This window comes from Mustelus asterias, chromosome 12 (genome assembly GCF_964213995.1).
Source record: "Mustelus asterias chromosome 12, sMusAst1.hap1.1, whole genome shotgun sequence".
Taxonomy (NCBI): domain Eukaryota; kingdom Metazoa; phylum Chordata; class Chondrichthyes; order Carcharhiniformes; family Triakidae; genus Mustelus; species Mustelus asterias.
Genome location: NC_135812.1, coordinates 48,222,245 through 48,239,011, shown reverse-complemented (window position 1 = coordinate 48,239,011; position 16,767 = coordinate 48,222,245). Strand labels below are relative to the sequence as shown.

Sequence of the window (16,767 nt, the reverse complement as noted above, 5' to 3'; positions counted from 1 at the left end):
GAATGCCCAGTTTCCCCTGAGTGGCAGCTCTGCTGATTGCCTGAATGCTCGCTGCGAGGATTATGTTACCAAGTCGGAAGGTGAAGGGGGGAGGGGTGCTGGGGAGCAGGGGGGGCTGCTGGGGGAGTGGGGTGGGTGTTGGGGAAGGGGGAGTTGGGCATTGGAGAAGTGGGGGGATGGCTGCTGGGGGAATGGGGGAGGGTGTTGGGGGAGTGGGGGTGGGTGCTGGGGGAGTGGGTGGGTGGGGGGGGGGAGTGGGGGTGGGCATTGGGGTAGTGGGGGAGTAGGTGCTGGGGGAGTGTGGGGGTGGGTGCTGGGGGGGGTGGGTGCTGGGAGAGTGGGGGAGTGGGGGCTGGGGAAGTGGGGGAGTGGGCGCTGGAGGAGTGAGGGGATGGGCGCTGGGGAAGGGGGGTGGGTGCTGGAGGAATGGGGTTGGGCACTGGGGGAGTGGAAGTAGGGGGGGTGGGCGGGAGGAGAACGGGTAGGAAGGGGTGCCGGATATTGAAATCACCAACCTCCTCAGTAGCTGGAGGCAGTGCTCAGGGGAGCAATTCCAGAAACTCCGGTGGGGAATTCTACCCACAGCTCCTCGGTGAATGAGGCTGCTGCTCCTTTACGGGGCTACAGTGATGCAGACTGAAGATTGGGGCTTTTGCAATAACAATGCTCTAATAGTGCTTCCTGTTCCCTTGCTCACAGTGGACTGGGCTACATTCTCGGATCGTGCATGACACAAGCCTCTGGAGACTGGCACTGGGCACTCCGGGTAAGAGTTAAACTCTTTTTATATCCTTTTATTTGTGCAGTCTTTCATTTTGGATTATTCTAGCTCTGTGCATTCGCTGTGACCTATATTGCTGGAAAGTAGGTCGAGCTGGAGATGGGGGTGTTTCATTGTGGATATGGGCCTTCATTTCTACTTGTTCTTCCCTGGGTAATCATGGGGAAGCTCCTTCTAAAATGTGAAGCCTACATTGAAAGGCCCATTTGACACAAGGTTCAAACCCACCCCCTGGGTGTGAATCTCCCCAGTCTGTGTGGCCTTACCTGGCTTCAGGCAGGAAAGATACCATAGAACAATAGAAAAGTTGCAGCACAGGAGGCCATTTGGCCCATCTTGTCCATGCCAGCCCGAGGACACCCAGGTGCCCTTTCTAATCCCACCTTCCTGCACCTGGTCCACAGCCCTGCAGCTTACAGCACTTAAGGTGCAGATGCAGGTACTTTTTAAAAAGACTTTAGGGCCTCTGCATCCACCACCAAATGACGCAATGAATTCCAGACACCCACCACCCTCTGTAAAGAGCTTCTTCCTCATGTACCCTCCACACCTTCTGCCACTTATCTTGAATCTGTGTTCCCTGGTTCTAGAATTCTCCACCCAGGGAAACAATTTTATCCTGTCCACTCTATCTCTTCCCCTCATAATTTTGTACATCTCCATCAAGACAAACCTCAGCCTTCTTTATTCCACAAAAAATGACCCCAACCTATCCAATCTCTCCTCATAGCTACAGCTGTCCAGTCCATTCCCTGGCTGAGCTGGAAATATCTGCTGTGGATCTCGCTCTCTGTCACTGTCTGATGACCCATGCTGCAGTGGGAGAGATTTCTACATTGAAACTGAGAAAGACTATGGCTCTGATACCTCCCCCCCCCCCCCCCTCCCCCTCCCTCAGTTAAATGCCTGATAGTTATTCACTGCATAAAATCACCAGTGAAGGATAACAACTTCAGAAAGGTGAGGAAGGAGTTGCTGCTGTGTTGCCCTAAGAGTATGACATTAACATCATCAGCCAGACCTCATGAAACACATCAGGAAACCTGCCCAGATGCACTGGGATAGCAGCTGGGAAAATTCCAACATATTCACCTCTTAGCCCACACCACCAAAACAGATTGACTGGTCATTTATCTTTCTTTATTCTTTCACATAACGTGCGTGTCACTGGCTAGGGCAACATTTATTGTCCAACTTAATTGCTCTTCAGAAGGTGATGGTGAGCTACCTTCTTAAACCGCTGCCGTTCCTGAAGTGTAGGTACGCCCATAGTGCTGTTAGGAGGGAGGGAATTCTAGGGTTTTGACCCAGTGACAGTGAAGGAACGGCAATATATTTCCAAGTCAGGACAGTGAGTAGCTTGGAGGGGAGCTTGCAGGTGGTGGTGTTCCCATGTATCTGCTGCCCTTGTCCTTTTAGGAGGTAGAAGTTGCAGGTTTAGAAGCTGCTGTCGATGGAGCATTGGTGATCTTGCTGCTGCTGTGCATCGGTGGTGGAGAGAGTGAATGTTGGAGGTGGTGGATGGATCAAGCAGGCTGTTTTGTCCTGGATGGTGTCGAGCTTCTTAGTGTTGTCAGAGTTGTACTCATCCAGGCAAGTGAAGAGTATTCCATCACATTCCTGACTTTTGCCTTGTCAATGGTAGACAGGCGTCGGGGAGTCAGGAGGTGAGTTACTCTCTACAGAATTCCCAGCCTTTGATCTGCTCTTGTAGCCACTGTGTTTATGTGGCTGGGTCCAGTTCAGTTTCTGGTCAGTGGTGACACCCGGGATGCTTATATCTCATGCGGTTTGTGGGAGCTTGCTCTGTGTAGATTGGCTCCTGTGTTTCCTACATTACAATTCAGATAGCATTTAATTGGCCATAATGCACTTTGGAATGTCCTAGGGATATGACAGACAGTATAGAAATGCATATCCTTTCTTATATCCACCTGTGGTGCAGTAAATATTAAAGTGTAAGTACCTGCTAAAGGCAATGAGAGACAGAGCTGTACTCCCAGCCTCTGTCGCTGGCTTCGATGAGGGTGGTTAATCTGCCATTACGGGAAACAAGAATCTAACCCCTGGAAAGTATAAATCCTCCTACACCATGTGTTAACCCCATGACAACCAGTTTAAGCCTGTTTTGCCTTTTGAAGCATGAGGAACAAGTTTCAATAGAAGGCTGGTGTTTTATTCAAGCCGGGTGCCAGGCTGTGTGTCTCTGTAGCAACCTGAAGGCCGCTCTGTGATCTCCTGTAGCTGTGCTGCAAGCTCCTGTGAGTCATGGAGGTGACGGGAGGAGTCAGTCCCAGAATCGGAGGGTTGTGGGGGTGGGAGGTGAGGATGAGTGTACAGGCCCAGTGTGTTCTCCTCTTCATCCTATTCCTTTTGGCTGCTCTTGCCTCTCATTTAAATTTTTTTTTCTTCTGTGACCATATCCAGGTGACTCCTGCCATGGGCTTTGCCGCGGGGACCCTCATCATCTTACTCGTACCAGAGCCAAAGAGGGGGGCAGCAGAACAACACATGGTGCAACTGCGAGCCAGCACCTCCTGGAGCAGGGATATGAAGGCTGTGGTTAAGATGTAAGACACCGTGTGTTTGTGTGAGAATTGGATGTTCCAACCTGAATTCAACGTGTGGGTAGAACCAGGGGAGGGATCCGTGTGGAATGGCTCCAAGAGCCTGTTCCTCTGGACTGCAGCCCAGATCCAAAACACAGCTGGTACCAGCTTCCTTATTTCCCTTTTTTTACAGCTTTTTCCTTTTGGGAGATTACTCCCCCATCTCTTCACCCCTCAGAGCCCCATCTACCTCCTCACTCCCCTCCCTACCTCCTCACTCCCCTCCCTATCCCCTAACTCCCCTCCCTATCGCCTCGCTCCCCTCTCTACCCCCTCGCTCCCCTCTCTACCCCCTCGCTCCCCTCTCTACCCCCTCGCTCCCCTCTCTACCCCCTCGCTCCCCTCTCTACCCCCTCGCTCCCCTCCCTACCTCCTCACTCCCCTCCCTATCCCCTAACTCCCCTCCCTATCGCCTCGCTCCCCTCTCTACCCCCTCGCTCCCCTCTCTACCCCCTCGCTCCCCTCTCTACCCCCTCGCTCCCCTCTCTACCCCCTCGCTCCCCTCTCTACCCCCTCGCTCCCCTCTCTACCCCCTCGCTCCCCTCTCTACCCCCTCGCTCCCCTCTCTACCCCCTCGCTCCCCTCTCTACCCCCTCGCTCCCCTCTCTACCTCCTCGCTCCCCTCTCTACCCCCTCGCTCCCCTCTCTACCCCCTCGCTCCCCTCTCTACCCCCTCGCTCCCCTCTCTACCCCCTCGCTCCCCTCTCTACCCCCTCGCTCCCCTCTCTACCCCCTCGCTCCCCTCTCTACCCCCTCGCTCCCCTCTCTACCCCCTCGCTCCCCTCTCTACCCCCTCGCTCCCCTCTCTACCCCCTCGCTCCCCTCGCTCCCTCCTCGCTCTCCTCGCTTCCCCCTCGCTCCCCTCACTCTCCCCTCGCTCCCCCATCTCCCCCCCCCCGACTCCCCCATCTCCTCCTTCGCTTCCCCATCTCCCCCCTCCCTCCCCTATCTCCGCCCTCTCTCTCCCCATCTCCCCTCTCGCTCCCCCATCTCCCCCCTCACTTCCCCATCTCCCCCCTCACTTCCCCTATCTCCCCCCCTCTCTCCCCCCTCTCCCCTCTCTCCCTCCTCTCCCCTCTCTCCCTCCTCTCCCCTATCTGCCCCCTCACTCCCCTATCTGCCCCCTCACTCCCCTATCTGCCCCCTCACTCCCCTATCTGCCCCCTCACTCCCCTATCTGCCCCCTCACTCCCCTATCTGCCCCCTCACTCCCCTATCTGCCCCCTCACTCCCCTATCTGCCCCCTCACTCCCCTATCTGCCCCCTCACTCCCCTATCTGCCCCCTCACTCCCCTATCAACCCCCTCACTCCCCTATCAACCCCCTCACTCCCCTATCAACCCCCTCACTCCCCTATCTACCCCCTCACTCCCCTATCTACCCCCTCACTCCCCTATCTACCCCCTCAATTTCTTCCGTATCACTCCCCCAGCCCGTTGCCCCTCACTCCCCTATTCCCCCCTCATTCCCCTATCTCCCCTTCACTCCCATCCCTGTTATTCCCCATCCTGTCTCCCTCACTCTCCTATCTACCCCCTCGCTCCGCTTCCTGTCACTCTCCCACTGACCCCTCATCCTCACCCCCTATCCCAACCCCTTCTCCCCCATTCTATTACCTCCCATTCCGTTACTCCCCTCCCCGTCACTTCCCCACACCAACAGAGGAGGTCAGTGGAGGCTGCCCCCAGGCTTTAATACTGCAGCTTTACTCATTGGAGCAGATTAATGGGAGGTACAGTTGATTTGATTTGATTTATTATTGTCACATGTATTAGTATACAGTGAAAAGTATTGTTTCTTGCGCACTATACAGACAAAGCATACCATTCATGGAGAAGGAAAGGAGAGAGTGCAGAATGTAGTGTTACAGTTATAGCTAGGGTGTGGAGAAAGAACAACTTAATGCAAGGTAGGTCCATTCAAAAGTCTGACAGCAGAAGGGAAGAAGCTGTTCTTGAGTCAGTTGGGACATGACCTCCGATTTTTATATCTTTTTCCGGCGAAATAAGGTGGAAGAGAGAATGTCTGGGGTGCGTGGGGTCCTTAATTATGCTGACTGCTTTGCCGAGGCAGCAGGAAGTGTAGACAGAGTCAATGGATGGGAGGCTGGTTTGCTTGATGGATTGGGTTACATTCATGACCTTTTGTAGTTTCTTGTGGTCTTGAGCAGAGCAGGAGCCGTACCAAGTTGTGATACAATCAGAAAGAATGCTTTCTATGGTGCATCTATAAAAATTGGTGAGAGTTGTAGCTGACATGCCAAATTTCCTTAGTCTTCTGAGAAAGTAGAGGCGTTGGTGGGCTTTCTTAACTATAGTGTCAGCATGGGGGGACCAAGACAGGTTGTTGGTGATCTGGACACCTAAAAACTTGAAGGGCTCTCGGTCTTTTCCACTGCGTCCCCATTGATGTAGACAGGGGCATGTTCTCCATTACGCTTCCTGAAGTCGATGACAATCTCCTTTGTTTTGTTGACATTGAGGGAGAGATTATTGTTGCCGCACCAGTTCACCAGATTCTCTATCTCATTCCTGTACTCTGTCTCATCATTGTTTGAGATCTGACCCACTACGGTGGTGTCATCAACAAACTTGAAAATCGAATTGGAGGGGAATTTGGCCACACAGTCATAAGTGTATAAGGAGTATAGTAGGGGGCTGAGAACACAGCCTTGTGGGGCACCGGTGTTGAGGATGATCGTGGAGGAGATGTTGTTGCCTATCCTTACTGATTGTGGTCTGTGAGTTAGGAAGTTCAGGATCCAGTCGCAGAGGGAGGAGCCGAGGCCCAGGCCATGGAGTTTGGAGATGAGTTTCGTGAGAATAATGGTTTTGAAGGCTGAGCTGTAGTCAATAAACAGGAGTCTGACATCGAAGTCCTTGTTATCTAAGTGTTCCAGGGTTGAGTACAGGGTCAGGAAGATGGGTCTGCTGTGGACCTGTTGCAGTAGGCAAACTGTAGTGGATCCAGGTAGTCCGGGAGGCTGGAATTGATTCGTGCCATGACTAACCTTTCGAATCACTTCATAATGATGGTTGTCAGAGCCACCGGATGATAGTCATTAAGGCACGCTGCTTGGTTTTTCTTAGGTACCGGGATGATGGTCATCTTCTTGAAGCAGATAGGGACCTCAGATTGTTGTAAAGAGAGGTTGAAGATGTCTGCGAATACCCCCGCCAGCTGATCCACACAGGATCTGTGTGTTCGTCCGGGTACCCAATCTGGGCCAGTTGCTTTCCGTGGGTTTGTGTATTTACTGATAAAACAATTGTCTCCAATATCTGGCTACACGACCACAATGAGAGAATCAGAATCATAGAATCCCTATAGTGCAGAAGGAGGCCATTTGGCCCATCGAATCTGCACTGACCACAATCCCGTATCTTTACCCTGATAATTTCCCTGACACCAGGGTCAATTTAGTATGGCCAATCAACCTAACCTGTACATCTTTGGAGTGTGGGAGGAAACCAGAGCACCTAGAAGAAACCCACGCAGACACGGGGAGAACGTGCAAACTCCACGCAGAGTGACCCAAGGCCGGAATTGAACCCGGGTCTCTGGTCAGCAGTGCTAACCACTGTGCCACCGTGCCGCTCTTGCCCATTGCTCTGATTATAACTTTCTAGCGGTCACTATAAATGGTATTAAGTCATCGATACCATGACATTTCTCCAGGAATCCACGGGTAGTCTATTGTTGTTTAAATTTCTTTCTCACATCCATTAAAAAGGCAACAACAGCAGTCTCCACGTTCAGTATTAATACTCTTCCACCTCTCCTCGAGTAACAGTACGAAATCCAAACCAGTCTCCCTAACGTGCCAGCCTAACTGGCTTCCGGATCATTCACTGGCCCCTTATAGACACTGTGTAAATTGTATTACCATTCGCAGTGTCGGCAGGCTTTTCGACAATGTGGGGCATTATGTCACAACCTGATCGTGTGCTTTTCAGCACACAGGTGGTACTGAGGGAGTGCTGCACTGTCAGAGGAGTAGTACTGAGGGAGTGCTGCACTGTCAGAGGAGTAGTACTGAGGGAGTGCTGCACTGTCAGAGGAGTAGTATTGAGGGAGTGCTGCACTGTTAGAGGGTCAGTACTAAGGGAGTGCTGCACTGTCAGAATGTCAGTACTGAGGGAGCACTGCACTGTCAGAGGGTCAGTACTGAGGGAGTGCTGCACTGTCAGAGGGTCAGTACTGAGGGAGTGCCGTACGGTCAGAGGATCAGTACTAAGGGAGTGCTGCACTGTCAGAATGTCAATACTGAGGGAGTGCTGCACTGTCAGAGGGTGAGTACTGAGGGAGCACTGCACTGTCAGAGGGTGAGTACTGAGGGAGTGCTGCACTGTCAGAGGGTCAGTACTGAGGGAGCACTGCACTGTCAGAGGGTCAGTACTGAGGGAGCCTTGCACTGTCAGAGGGTCAGTACTGAGGGAGCACTGCACTGTCAGAGGGTCAGTACTGAGGGAGCCTTGCACTGTCAGAGGGTGAGTATTGAGGGAGTGCTGCACTGTCAGAGGGTGAGTACTGAGGGAGCACTGCACTGTCAGAGGGTTAGTACTGAGGGAGCACTGCACTGTCAGAGGGTGAGTACTGAGGGAGCACTGCACTGTCAGAGGGTTAGTACTGAGGGAGTGCTGCACTGTCAGAGGGTCAGTACTGAGGGAGCACTGCACTGTCAGAGGGTCAGTACTGAGGGAGCCTTGCACTGTCAGAGGGTCAGTACTGAGGGAGCACTGCACTGTCAGAGGGTCAGTACTGAGGGAGCCTTGCACTGTCAGAGGGTCAGTACTGAGGGAGCACTGCACTGTCAGAGGGTGAGTACTGAGGGAGCCTTGCACTGTCAGAGAGTCAGTACTGAGGGAGTGCTGCACTGTCAGAGGGTCAGTACTGAGGGAGCACTGCACTGTCAGAGGGTCAGTACTGAGGGAGCACTGCACTGTCAGAGGGTCAGTACTGAGGGAGCACTGCACTGTCAGAGGGTCAGTACTGAGGGAGCACTGCACTGTCAGAGGGTCAGTACTGAGGGAGCACTGCACTGTCAGAGGGTCAGTACTGAGGGAGCCTTGCACTGTCAGAGGGTCAGTACTGAGGGAGCACTGCACTGTCAGAGGGTCAGTACTGAGGGAGCCTTGCACTGTCAGAGGGTGAGTATTGAGGGAGTGCTGCACTGTCAGAGGGTCAGTACTGAGGGAGCACTGCACTGTCAGAGGGTCAGTACTGAGGGAGCCTTGCACTGTCAGAGGGTCAGTACTGAGGGAGCACTGCACTGTCAGAGGGTCAGTACTGAGGGAGCACTGCACTGTCAGAGGGTCAGTACTGAGGGAGCACTGCACTGTCAGAGGGTCAGTACTGAGGGAGCACTGCACTGTCAGAGGGTGAGTACTGAGGGAGCCTTGCACTGTCAGAGAGTCAGTACTGAGGGAGCACTGCACTGTCAGAGGGTCAGTACTGAGGGAGCACTGCACTGTCAGAGGGTGAGTACTGAGGGAGCCTTGCACTGTCAGAGAGTCAGTACTGAGGGAGTGCTGCACTGTCAGAGGGTCAGTACTGAGGGAGCCTTGCACTGTCAGAGAGTCAGTACTGAGGGAGCACTGCACTGTCAGAGGGTGAGTACTGAGGGAGCCTTGCACTGTCAGAGGGTGAGTTCTGAGGGAGCCTTGCACTGTCAGAGAGTCAGTACTGAGGGAGTGCTGCACTGTCAGAGAGTCAGTACTGAGGGAGCACTGCACTGTCAGAGGGTCAGTACTGAGGGAGTGCTGCACTGTCAGAGGGTCAGTACTGAGGGAGCCTTGCACTGTCAGAGAGTCAGTACTGAGGGAGTGCTGCACTGTCAGAGGGTCAGTACTGAGGGAGCCTTGCACTGTCAGAGAGTCAGTACTGAGGGAGCACTGCACTGTCAGAGGGTCAGTACTGAGGGAGCACTGCACTGTCAGAGAGTCAGTACTGAGGGAGCACTGCACTGTCAGAGAGTCAGTACTGAGGGAGCCTTGCACTGTCAGAAGTGTCATCTTTAAGTTTTGATGTATTACTCCATTTGCCCCTTGCTGGACATTCCCAATATTTGTGTCCCACCCAACATGATTAGCGCAGGCATTCCTGTTTGTGGGAGCTTGCTGTGCACAGAATTCCCAACAATTCCCACATTTGAAAAGTATTTAGTTAATTGTAAAAGTGCTTTTGGGATATTCTGAGGTTGAAAAGGTGCTTCCTAAATGTAAGTGTGTTCCTGATTTGGATTCAATCCTACAAATGGAAATGTGTCTCCGCAATATTTACTGTTTCATTTCTAATGTTCCCCTGTTCTTTCCCTCAACAGCCCAAGCTTCGTGTTCTCCACCCTGGCCTCAGCCTCCGTGTCCTTTGCCACTGGTGTCCTGGGGATGTGGATCCCGCTCTACCTGTTCCGTGCGGAGGTCGTACAGAAGAACATTGAACCCTGCACCGTGGAGCCATGCAGTGGCAGAGACAGGTAGGGCTATCATTGATGGGGCCACTCACCCAGAAACTCCCTGGACATGCCTGAGGGACACTCTGGGAAGGGCTGAGAGACTGATTGTTCCACACTGCCAGCCTCAACGTAGAATCCCGACAGTGCCGACGGAGGCCATTCGGCTCATCCAGTCTGCACCGACTCTCCGAAAGAGCATCTCTTCCACTCTATCCCCGTAACCCCGTGCATTTACTATGGCCAATCCATCTAACGCACACATCTTTGGACTGTGGCAGGAAATCGGAGTACCCGGAGGAAACTCACACAGACAAGGGGAGAATGTGCAAACTCCACACAGACAGTGACTCAAGGCCAGAATCAAAATGGAATTGAGCGGACATCCATTGTCCTCCCCAAATTCACCAATGGTTAGTTAGGAACTGTGGGGTCCTTTGTTGGATCTTAAGTAAATCCCTCATTGAAATTCTATCCTGAATGGGAGATTCCGTGTCATTTCTACATCAATTAGTCTTTGGTAAGATCTTATTTATCTCTTGGTCACCCAGTTTCCTTGGGCGCAGGGGTACTAAACACAAGTTGAGGTGAATGGAGACAATCATTTTCTTTTCCTGTTCCAATGAGATTCAAGTTGAAGAAGTCACTGTGTCTGCGGTGCATTTTGATGGATGTGGGTGACTGGTGTTGGGCGTGGGATAACCATTTTTCAATCTCTTTGCAGTTTGATATTTGGAGCGATCACTTGTGTTACTGGTTTCTTGGGACTGATTGTGGGCGTCGCAGCCACGAGGTGGTATCGCACGAAAAGCTCGCGGGCTGATCCGCTGGTGTGTGCATTTGGAATGCTCAGTTCCTCCATCTTTATCAGCCTGATCTTCGTCTTCGCCCGCTTCAACATCGTGGGCGCCTATGTGAGTATAACTCCTGTCTGTCAAAGTCCTGGGGCTGTTCCTTGAGCTTGCTTGCTCTTTGGGCAAGTGATTTTACAGAAGTCTCCTGGAATGAGTGTTACTCACCAAACAATCTTTGCCCGAACTTTATTAGAAATGATGTTCTTTTATTGTTGTTGAAATAATGCTTGCACTGAATGGGCTTAAGAAACTGATATAATAAACCTACGTGGGGTTACGGGAATAGGATCTGGGTGGGATTGTGGTCAGTGCAGACTCGATGGGCTGAATGGCCTCCTTCTGCACTGTAGGAATTCTATGATTCTATAATGACCAGATACAGCAAAGATGTCCCTCATCTCATGAGCATGGGCAAAAAATTTAACATTTATTTATTAGTGTCAGAAGTAGACTTATATTAACAATGCAATGAAGTTACTGTGAAAATCCCCTTGGGTGGCAGGGTGGCACAGTGGTTAGCACTGTTGCCTCACAGCGCCAGGGACCTGGGTTCAATTCTGGCCTTGGGTGACTGTCTGTGTGGGATTTGCATGTTCTCCCCGTGTCTGCGTGGGTTCCCTTTGAGTACTCCGGTTTCCTCCCACAGCCCAAAAATGTGGGTTAGATGGATTGACCCTAGTGTCCTGGGATGTGTAGGTTAGAGGGATTAGTGTGGTAAATATGCGGGGTTATGGGGATAGGGCAGGTGGGGTGCAAACTCAATGGGCCGAATGGCCTCCCTCTGCACTGTCGGGATTCGATGAGGATTCTATGGATAGGAGGATAAATGCCAGCCTTCCCAGCAATGCCCACCTCGTCGGATAGAATATTTTACAAAAAGCAAATAAATAACTTGCATTGATAAAGCACCTTTCACATACTCGGGCCCTCCAAATGTGCTTTATAGCCAATTTACGCACAGCAAGATCTTACAGTAATGAGCTTTGAAATATCGGCCTGGACGCCAGGGAAACCTCCCCTGCTCTTCTTCGAAATAATGTCACAAGATTGCGGGTTAGGTGGATTGGCCATGTTAAATTGTCCCTTAGTGTCAGGGGGACTAGCTAGGGTAACTACATGGGTTAGGGCCTGGGTGGATTTGTGGTCGGTGCAGACCCGATGGGCTGAATGGCCTCCTTCTGCACTGTAGAATTCTTTGATTCTATGAGTTTTTACATCCACTGGAAGAAAGATGGCACCTCTGACAGTGCAGCACTCCCTCAGCACTGGGCTGGTGAGTCAGCCTAGACTTCTGCACTCAAGTCTCTGGAGTGGGATTTGAACTCACAACCTTCTGACTGGGAGGTGAGAGCGCTACCAGCTGAGCCACAGCTGACATTTTTTTAAAATGCAACCTCGTTCCCTGTCACACAATTTGTAATCCCTCCATTTTACTCAAAGGGCTGTGATCAATGGTTCCTCGAACATCTCTTATTCCTCCAAAGCTGCACGCCCTCCTGCAATCACACAGTAAGAAAATCGAGACATATTATGAGGTTTAATTCTACCGTGCCTCCCTTTTATCTCATCTTTCACCGCGATTGCTTTTTAATCTTGCTGTACAGGGGGGTCTCCTAGGGTTAACTTAAATCACAAACAGAGCTGAGGATTGAGGAACCGAAACGCTTAAGATTCGCACACTATAATCTCTGTCTGAAAGCTGGAGTCCTGGTTTATTTTAAGATTCAGTTGAGGCTGGAGTTGAGCCATCCCCACACACAGGCTGTGAAGGCCTTCCCCTGGACCTGTCCCGTGTGACTGTACAATTATTATATTTCCAGCCACTCAATCAAAGCACGGTGTGTTTTAATAATCAGATATTCTCTGATTATTCTCTGATGAATTCTCTGCCCAGCCCTTGATCTAGATGCAAGTCACATTCTGCCGAGGTCCAGTTATCTCATTGTGTCTGTCCGTTATGCAGAGAGTGCACTCTTGCTGCCTTTCCCTTTATTGGCTTCACCTCAGACATGTTTCCCATCTAATATGATGGGATGCATTTAATCAAAGGTATTAATTGCAACCCACTACCCTAGATAATGTGTCCCACATGGAATTAGTTTTAACTGGAATAACCTCAGCGAATGCAGGTAAGGTCCAGCCCATTACGGGTAAGGCCTGGTCCATTATGGATAAGGCCCAGCCTATTACGGGTAAGGCTTGGTCCATTACAGGTAAGGCCCAGCCCATTACGGTGAGGCCCAGCCCATTACGGGTAACCCGGTCCATTACAGGTAAGGCCCGGTCCATTACAGGTAAGGCCCAGCCCATTATGGGTGAGGCCCAGCCCATTATGGGTAAAGCCCGGTCCATTACAGGTAAGGCCCGGTCCATTACAGGCAAGGCCCAGCCCATTACGGGTAAAGCCCAGTCCATTATGGGTAAGGCCCAGCGCATTACAGATAAGGCTCAGTCCATTACAGGTGACGCCCAGCCAATTACAGGTGAGGCCCAGCCCATTACGGGTGAGGCCCGGTCCATTATGGATGAGGCCAGGTCCATTACGGGTAAGGCCCAGCTCATTACGGGTGAGGCCTGGTCTGTTACGGATACGGCCCAGCCCATTACGGGTAAGGCCCAGCCCATTACAGCTAAGACCCAGCCCACAATGTCACGACTCTAAGGCAATGTGACAGGGCCTGGATCCACCCCAGCCAGCATTGGGAATCGAACCCCATTCTGTTGGCACCAATCTGATCCACACTGACCATCCAACCAACAGAACCGACCAAGGAGTCCGAGTTGCTGTAGCACGTTTCCACACATGCTGTAGTCCAGAGCTATGGATAGTGATGGGAGAGGCTCCAACGTTCTGTCCGTTACGTGGCTGACCAGGAATATCTCGTGCTCTCACCGCCTGCCGTTGGTGTGTGACTGGCTGCATTAAGAACACTTCCATGGTCATCAAGTCCTGGGGTGGGACTTGAACCCGAAGCTAATGGCCCAGAGGCAGGGATGCTACCCACAACACCACAGGATCATTGGAGCCTAGCTTTTTATTCTGGATTTACTTAATTCAATTTAAACTCCTCAGCAGCCATGGCAGGAATTGAATTCCTGTCACGAGTTGATTAGTCTGAGCTTCCGATTGCTAGTCTGGTAACATAACCATTATACTGCTCGAACTGTTCACTGGCAATTTGGTGCATTGAGCAGGTGCTGTGGAAATGGAAGATCCTTTTTTATTTGGAAATCTCTCTGTCAGTGCACGGTTTAGGAGTTTTATATCAATGTTTCCAGCCCTGTGGGGTAATCAGCCAGGCATTGCTTCAAGCAGCCAGGGGGATAATCATCGGGGAATTAATAGCTTAAGTCACAGCCATTGCCGGATTGCCCCTCCACTCCCACTTTCCTGCGCTACTCTAGAGTTCCCTATTTCTGCCTGAAACTTCTCATCCTGACCTCTTCAGAAATGCAGAGTGTACCTTCAATCTGACTGCTCCCTCTTGGCACTAAGTCATTGGGGGAGGGGAGATAAGTCACATCCCCTTTCTGCTGCCGCATTGCGGTTACATGTACACTGACACTTTGAGAAGCTGGGACATGTTAGTGACATGTTAGTATATGAGCGCCTGAGTGACTGGGTGAAAGTGTAGGTGGGTGAGAGACTCGGGTAAGTGGGTAACGGGGTAGGGTGGCAGGCAGGTAAGGTGGCAGATGGGCAGGGTGTTAGGCGTGTAAGGAGGCAGGTGAGTAAGGTGGTCACGATGGGGGTCAGGGATATGTCGGGGGCCGCAGTTGGCTGGTGAGGTTGGGGCAGGAGATTAGTCGGGGTAGGGGGGGGCGGGGGGGGGTGTTAATGGCGGAGAGGGGGTCAATGGAGGAGTGGAAGGGGTCTGTTGTTTTACTTGACTGGTTTTAACCTGTTTAACACTTTCTGCGTAACAATCCAGTTAAGTAAATTGGAACTGACTGAAGTTCCAGACTCTAACTCAGATCCAGAAACTTTTTTGGAGGGTCCTGGGGAGTAGGGAACTTTCCCACCGGAAATTCAAACTCTCTGGGCAATTCCCATGGAGTCAGTGCATCGGAACGTCCTGGCGGGTCCCCGGGGAGGGGAGGCGGTTGGGGTGATGGAGGTGGGGGGAATGTTAAAATGTTAAAAAGCCCCTGTTTAAATCTTGCAGGCACAGTGGTTAGCACTGCTGCCTCACAGTACCAGGGACCCGGGTCCGATTCCCGGCTTGGGTCACTGTCTGTGTAGAGTTTGCAAATTCTCCCCGTCTCAGCGTGGGTTTCCTCCGGGTGCTCCAGTTTCTTCCCACGTCCAAAAATGTGTGGGTTAAGAGGATTGGTAATGGTAAATGCAGAGGGTTATGGGAATAGAGCAGAGGATATGGCAAAATATTCTGTTGGAGAATCAGTGCAGACTTGATGAGCCGAATGGCCTCTTCTGCACTGTAGAGATTCTATGATTCTGTGAGATATGCAAAATATTTCCAGCCTGAGAATAACAGCCTAAAGATTTCATTCTGGGTTTAGTTTCTGCTTAGAGCCCCGTCATTGTAAATCTACCTCTCTTTTAAACGATCATAATGGAATTGTACATAAAAGACACCTCAAGATAAGTTGGCCACTGGACTCAATGGAAATAACCCCTCCACTACTAGCCTATATTTCCTGGAGAAAGAGACATAGAATACTGCCAGCACTGTTAGACACCTGAGAAGCAGTCCGGACACGCAAGAAGAAATTTCATCCTGAAATAAGACAGCTTAATGGGAATAACCTGCGGCAGCTCAGATACTCTCATTTCATCTCTTACATGAACTTGTCTAATAGACACAGCTGGTGACAAGTCGAACCGTCCCCTCCAGCACCAGGGTCAAGTGTGCGCACACAACTGGGTCAAACATTTCTCATGGGGCACTTACAAAATCGCCAACCCCTGATTGGCTGTATTCCTGGTAGTTTTGATGCAATGATCCTGCCCCCCCCCCTCACCCCCCCCCCTCACCCCCCCCCCTCACCCCCCCTCACCCCCCCCCCTCACCCCCCCTCACCCCCCCCCTCACCCCCCCTCACCCCCCCCCCCTCACCCCCCCTCACCCCCCCCCTCACCCCCCCCCCTCACCCCCCCCCCCCCCCCAACATCCAGCCAAATCGCCTATTCTTTCCCACCCCCCCCTTCCCCCAACAATCTCTAATATTTTTATAATCAGTCATTGTAGGAAAAGGGCACTTTGCAGGCCATTCTATTCCCTCTGCCAACACCGGGACAGTGGTGGAACTTGTTATATATTTAAACATATATTTGGCGGCACGGTAGCACAGTGGTTAGCACTGCTGCTTCACAGCTCCAGGGACCTGGGTTCGATTCCCGACTCGGGTCACTGTCTGTGGAGTTTGCGCATTCTCCTCGTGTCTGCGTGGGTTTCCTCCGGGTGCTCCGGTTTTCTCCCACAGTCCAAAGATGTGCAGGTTAGGTTGATTGGCCATGATAAAATTGCCCCTTAGTTTCCTGAGATGTGTAGGTTAGAAATCATAGAAGAAATCATAGAAACCCTACAGTGCAGAAGGAGGCCATTCGGCCCATCGAGTCTGCACCGACCACAATCCCACCCAGGCCCTACCCCCACATATTTACCCGCTAATCCCTCTAACCTACACATCTCAGGACTCTAAGGGGCAATTTTTAGCATGACCAATCAACCTAACCCGCACATCTTTGGACTGTGGGAGGAAACCGGAGCACCCGGAGGAAACCCATGCAGACACGAGGAGAATGTGCAAACTCCACACAGACAGTGACCCGAGCCGGGAATCGAACCCGGGACCCTGGAGCTGTGAAGCAGCAGTGCTAACCACTGTGCTACCGTGCCGCCCCTATGTCCCCTAGTACTTGACTTTACCACCCTAGGAAAGAGCATCTGACTATTGACTTGTTCAACCTCACAGCTCTCCTCCCACACAACCCAGTGTCCCACGCATCCCCTATTTATTATACTCTTATGAATTAAACAAACGATCATTAAATAAATTAATCAAAATCCCCTATCAATCAATATATGCTCAATACCCATCACCTGTTTC

At 51.6% G+C, this 16,767-nt stretch overlaps 1 protein-coding gene across 1 annotated transcript in view; it reads left to right on the top strand.

The window, feature by feature from the left end:
- The window catches only part of spns2 (SPNS lysolipid transporter 2, sphingosine-1-phosphate), a 112,781-nt gene that overhangs the window by 70,686 nt on the left and 25,328 nt on the right, over window positions 1–16,767 (top strand). The window contains exons 5-8 of the mRNA XM_078225169.1: window positions 700–766; window positions 3,209–3,351; window positions 9,713–9,865; window positions 10,566–10,755. Of these exons, the coding sequence (XP_078081295.1) occupies window positions 700–766; window positions 3,209–3,351; window positions 9,713–9,865; window positions 10,566–10,755 (553 nt within the window). The remainder of the gene's footprint in view (window positions 1–699; window positions 767–3,208; window positions 3,352–9,712; window positions 9,866–10,565; window positions 10,756–16,767) is intronic.